This window comes from Salvelinus fontinalis, chromosome 5 (genome assembly GCF_029448725.1).
Source record: "Salvelinus fontinalis isolate EN_2023a chromosome 5, ASM2944872v1, whole genome shotgun sequence".
NCBI lineage: Eukaryota > Metazoa > Chordata > Actinopteri > Salmoniformes > Salmonidae > Salvelinus > Salvelinus fontinalis.
The window spans coordinates 49,257,422-49,263,031 of record NC_074669.1 but is presented as its reverse complement, the minus strand read 5'-3'; the positions used below and the strand labels follow the sequence as shown (position 1 = coordinate 49,263,031).

Here is a 5,610-nt window from a genome sequence, read left to right as displayed (position 1 = left end):
AAGCAAATTCACTGACAGCATTTGGATTTAATTAAAATGTACAAAATAATATTCCCTGTTTGTGATAAGATATGATGTGCTTTCCAATAAATGTGCTGAAGTGTGCACTATTGCAGACAGTGTAAATAGCCATTCTCTGCTATTATGATTACTATACTATATCTGACCACTGTCATTTACCAAAGCTCATGACTAGACAGCCACATTCTCATTCGCTACGTAGTGTCACAGCAGGTCAATGTTGGTTGGCTGAAATCTCAACTGACACTGTTTAAAAGCAGAGATAGACCTCTGCACTGTATGACCCTCCATATTCCTCATCTATACTAGTATCACCAAAGGTAAAGTGGCTAGAACTTGTCTATTTAAAATGCATTTTATCTGGATGATGTACAACATAATGCTATGGGATTCTTTATTCTTATGAATTTACTGAATGCTTTGGGTGCCTAAGGATTCTCACAACAAAATTGCAAGTGTTAACTTGAGTAGAGTTCAATGTAACAATCAAAGTGTATCTATAGGTTTTTAAGACTTAGGTTTTTAAGGTTAGGTTTTTAAGACTTTCACAGAATTTCTGTAAGCAATATGTTAAAAATGAACACTGACCAACACTGGTTATTGTTGCAGTCATTCAACACTGGTGTTCAGAGTTAAAATGTGTCTTATGTAATATAGTTGACTACTTTTCGACACTGGAGGGTGTTAACTTAACATTATACCTCTCTTCCATGTATAAGGTTCTCCTTTGAAAATGAAGATCACCATTATGTGCCTTTGTTTGGCCAGCTCAATATCTGCTGCTCCAGTAAGTTTGAAAAAATGGGCAAGGAAAACTTTACTACTGTATTTCTCAAGAATAGGAATTTGAATACGCATAGAAAGTGGATACGCAAAGGTGCGCGTCACAATGGAAAAAATGTAAACACACCTGGAAACACCCTCGTCGTTTTTGGAGACAGGTTATTGACATATTATCGCTACGGTAGCTAGTTTATAAGCAATTGTTAACTAACTCTTAATACTTTGAACTGGCTAGCTAATTGTCTTGACTAACTGTGGGGCAAAACAATTCACTTAGCCTATTAGTTAATTACCTTTTGATATTATATGACGTCTTCACTTTCCAAGCGTATCATGATCTATTTCCAGAATCTGGACGTAAAATAACTTAGTTGGGTGTTAAGTCCAGAGCACATTATTCACGTCTCATTTTCCACTTATTTTCTGTCAACAGTCTGTCATTTCTTTAAATTGACTATGGCTTCGTCAAAATTGTGATTGTTTAGTATTTGTTCAATTTTTACAGCGTCAACCTTTCTTCAATTACTTGCCTCACTATGGGGGTCCAAGGCAATCAGGACCACCCACACAAGTAAGAACAAATGCATATTGTAATATTCTACTGCCTTCTGTTGGTCACCTTCTTTCTTAGGTGTTGTTAAACATAGTACGAAACAAAACATAACATGAGAAGATTAATTACTGAAATGAATTTATGAGGAAACTTTTGTTTGTTTGACCTTTGACCCAAGTGTTTAATCCCCAGGTGAATGATTTCCTCTACCCAGCAGGCCAGCCTTACCCTCAGCCTGGACTCAACGGCCCTGTCAGCATGGAAATAGTACGCTCTTATATCATCTTCACTATGAGACCTCTATAAGAACTCTCTATAATGATATGATCAAAGTATTGTCTCTTTAGTGACTTAATGACCTACTTAGCAATTACTTAAGTTATTACTTACTTATGTACTTTCACTTGACTTATCACTTGCCTATTTAATTCAGACTGTGATGAGTAATCATCTTGAACTTTAGCAGTTACACTGGAGTTTTGTCTTAATTACATAGTACAGTCATTTCATTTATTTGTAATGTGTAACTGTTTTGTTTGTTTTATATTATATTTTACAGGTGTTTTCACAGAGTTTTCCTGGCATGTCTAATGGTGGCCAGATCAATGGACCAGTAAATACTATAGATACTACTAAAACATACTTCACCTTCTTTAATATATCAACCATCCGCCACATTGAACATTCATTTTAACTTTCCCCTTTCTTTTCTTTCAGCAGTCCTATCCCTCTCAAGCCTTCATCAAATATTCCCTACCTAAGGCACCGGGAAGAAAGAGTGTAGAAATTGTAAGTGTTGTCTCAAGTTGAGTTACTTATCCCTCCTCAGAATTATAGGTGATGTAGTAGTATGTGAAGAAATCTCCCTCTTTAATTACAGCTATATGAAATGTGATAGGCACTATTTAAGTTCAGTTGACTCATGACTTTAAGTTGGTAAAGTTATGACATGGTACATTCCAAATTGCACAGCAGGAAATGAGGGTTGTTATACTGTATGTGTTTTGTAAGAGAACCCATCCATTGAACATCTTACTCAAGCACAGATCACATTGAATGTATTTTATCTATACTGCAGTAGTTTAATGATTGTTTCTCTGTTTCTTTTTTCCCCATATTAAAGTACTACCCCTATGACTTTGTGCAGCAAAAGGTAAATCCTGATATCATTTACTTGTTTACAACCATTCATTTTATTTCAGTGGGACCTGGATCAGAGTAGTTGAGCAGAATTGAACGGTTTGAAATCCAGGGCATCGCTCATAGAGCGGTGCTCACGCACAACTCCTGTACTCCACGTCCTTTCCAACACTCTCTCTGGTAAAATTCGCTCTGCACTCACAAGAAAAAAAAATGTTGCGCCAATTTTAACCAACACCCATTCATTTTTGTGACTACCTGGTCCTACCATTTGGTTTTGAAGTATTGAAACCCAATCAAATGATTTTAATGAAAATGATTTGAATAAACATGAAAAGGTGAATGTAAGAAATTAAAATCATTTAAAATAGGCCACATATTAAACAGCATATAAACACTGTAAATAGGTCAAGAGCCAGACAGGGAGCCTAAAATATATTATTTAGGCTAGATTATTTCAATTATTTCCAGGCTACAGCTTACAAATATATACATTTTGAAGTATTTGGGAGTGCGACAGAGTAGTGTGGTAAGGACATAAAGCACTCAGCATTTAAACAACATTTTGTTATATTAAATCATTGTGGCCTATACATTGCGCATATAGGCTGTGACTCACTCAGAATTAATTACAAATTAAACGAGAAATGACTTATTACTGCCTTTGAATTAATTTTTTGAAACACATGTTTGGCCAGTCTGTGGCTTCAGGCTCATGCAATGGTGCGTGGAGAGCAGGCTAGTAGCGGAGAATGTCATCTCCACACTTGCAGAGCTACTGGGGATGCTGAACATCCTTTTGGCCACTCTTGCTAGACTGGGCAGAGATACAGAGTTGCTTTTTGATTTTTCTTTAGGTAGTTCTAAAGGTTTTTAGGCAAAATTACCCAATCAAAATGAAAAGCTCCTTAAACGCCAGGTGTATCAGTATAACTTTAGTCCGTCCCCTCGGGACCCTCTGCACACATCAACAACAGTCACCCACGAAGCATCGTTACCCATTGCTCCACAAAAGCCGCAGCCCTTGCAGAACAATGGGAACCACTACTTTAAGGTCTCAAAGCGAGTGACGTCACCGATTGAAACGCTTTCAGCGCGCACCACCGCTAACTAGCTAGCCATTTCACATCGGTTACAAGGGCATATTGGGCCATAATCAATTATGGCCTATTGATTCGAAAATATAACAAAAATGAACAAAAACTTTTTGAGATCTGATTTGTAGTTTATAAATACTTTGCTGCAATGACACACTTAGTTTTCTGCCCACCTCCTACCTTACTTTTAGCATGTGTAAATAGTAAGAACACCCTCATTTACATATAAACGCATACACATACTCTGACCTGGATATATCAAGTTAAATATAAATAATATGTTTAATCTGGTGTAAACATTTGTATCTTTGTTAATCCATTCAGTCTTTAAAGGAAGTTTGAGATATTTGTTTTTGTTTTAGATGATGCCAAATATCCCTCAGATGTCACAGATTCCAAACGTGAGTACAACGTTTAATCGGTCAAAAACAAATTATAAAAAAGTTCAGGAATTTTCGGATTGATGTTGGAATTTATGTATCTTTTTGCTTTATTTTTGTTTTGTCTTTTCACAGCTGTTCCCATATGAAAATCAACCACAACCTGTGCCACAGCCAATACCCAATGTAGGACATCCCTTTCTTGACCTTTAGTTATTGTAATGGGTGCAAAGATGTACACGTTTCCTTGACTACAGATGCTATAGAGCAGGGGGAAAAGTGGGGTATTGCGGCCAAATCTCAAAATATATACGATTTTAATACATGTTTTATTTTTATGAATATTGCAAGCAACAACGGAAGAAACACATTTTGGAGAAAGGATCAGTGGAAAGAGTTTAGAGGGTGCAATACAATGCAATGTAATATTATTACGCCACAATTGATGTTCTTTGGCCTTATATGCACAACATGGGCCTGGGAGGCTCACAGGGATATTGGTATCCACAGTGGTCATCAATTATAAAAATGTTCAACTAAATTCTTCTTATATTCCCCTAAATGTTTGTTTTGAACATAATTCATTGTAATTTAAGCTTTACAATTGCTAAATGTTATTCCTGCCCCAAAGAAACATTTTCAGAGTTGCAGGAAATTAACTTTAAAACTGCAACATGCAAAGTGGGGGACTTTAAAATGTTATTCCCAGGATCAGAGACTTAGTCCGGCCATACACTGCAGAAGTCATAGTAAAACTGCTTGTATGCTATTTTTATTGAACTCTAAAGTAAGAGTTGTGTTCTACTGTTATGAGTGGGTCCCTCATGAATTTGTTATCACAAAAGGTGTCCCAGATGCAAAAAGTTTGGAAACCCCTGCTCTGGTGTCCAAGACTACAAGTGCTCTTTTTCCTGCAGATCCCATTCCCACCATACAACTCCCAGCTTCCTCATTCCCAGGATCCTTTGCAGACAGCTCAGCAGGAGCAGACAGTGCAGACAGGCCAGGTTGGAAAGCTAGAACTCTATCTATCATAACTATATCTACAACTCCTTTGCTGAACATCATTTGGAAATGATTTACCTTCTTTTCTCCTACTCTTTTACTGTATGTCATCTGCAGTTTAAGGAATACAACAATGACAGTGAACTTTTGACTGAAATACAACTCCTTTCCTGAACATAGTGTTCAAGTGATTCATGTTTTTTCTACCTACTCTTTTACAAGATGTTCTCTATAGCTTAGGGGGAATCCAAGAATGACAGTGACATTTTTCTTGGTCTACAGGTACCTCATGTGCAACCAAAGAATGGAAACTGAATGTAAGTCATAATTATGCTGTAAAGTCCTTTGAGAACAAAATGAAGACACAATATATTTTGTTCATTACATTATTCCTGCTGTTCTTTTAGTTACCAGCTTGAAGGAAGTACAAAGTCTGCCGACCCAGAGAAGACCAGATGATTTGCTGCTTCAATATGGCCTTTTGATATTAATTGGGGTATTTACAGTAGTATGGTTATGAGTATCAATGTAGAGTGCACTGTTAATCTACTGTCCCTTTAGAGTTTATCCCCTTGAAGTTTCTAGTGAAAGTTATTGTAATGAGTATAATAAGCATGCATCATTGATATTA

At 36.6% G+C, this 5,610-nt stretch overlaps 1 protein-coding gene and 1 long non-coding RNA gene across 2 annotated transcripts; both read left to right on the top strand.

Annotated features, from left to right (window-relative positions):
• Nucleotides 1-743: 743 nt before the first annotated feature.
• On the top strand, nucleotides 744-2,583 carry scpp5 (secretory calcium-binding phosphoprotein 5). The gene is made up of 7 exons (XM_055924217.1): nucleotides 744-808; nucleotides 1,310-1,375; nucleotides 1,550-1,624; nucleotides 1,917-1,970; nucleotides 2,075-2,146; nucleotides 2,481-2,510; nucleotides 2,560-2,583. The coding sequence occupies exons 1-7, from the start codon at nucleotides 755-757 to the stop codon at nucleotides 2,581-2,583; spliced, it is 375 nt and encodes a 124-aa protein (XP_055780192.1). The 5' UTR covers nucleotides 744-754.
• Nucleotides 2,584-3,916: 1,333 nt separating this feature from the next.
• On the top strand, nucleotides 3,917-5,610 carry LOC129854789 (uncharacterized). The gene is made up of 5 exons (XR_008759379.1): nucleotides 3,917-3,995; nucleotides 4,110-4,160; nucleotides 4,892-4,981; nucleotides 5,262-5,296; nucleotides 5,387-5,610. It is a non-coding gene; the product is annotated as an uncharacterized LOC129854789 (long non-coding RNA).

What these genes read in the sequence shown, in the direction of transcription:
- scpp5 (XM_055924217.1), top strand. Translation starts at nt 755, where the DNA reads ATGAAGATCACCATTATGTGCCTTTGTTTGGCCAGCTCAATATCTGCT. An exon ending in GCCCTGTCAGCATGGAAATA is followed by an intron (nt 1,625 to 1,916) that starts GTACGCTCTTAT and finishes TATATTTTACAG; the next exon opens with GTGTTTTCACAGAGTTTTCC. An exon ending in GTGGCCAGATCAATGGACCA is followed by an intron (nt 1,971 to 2,074) that starts GTAAATACTATA and finishes CTTTTCTTTCAG; the next exon opens with CAGTCCTATCCCTCTCAAGC.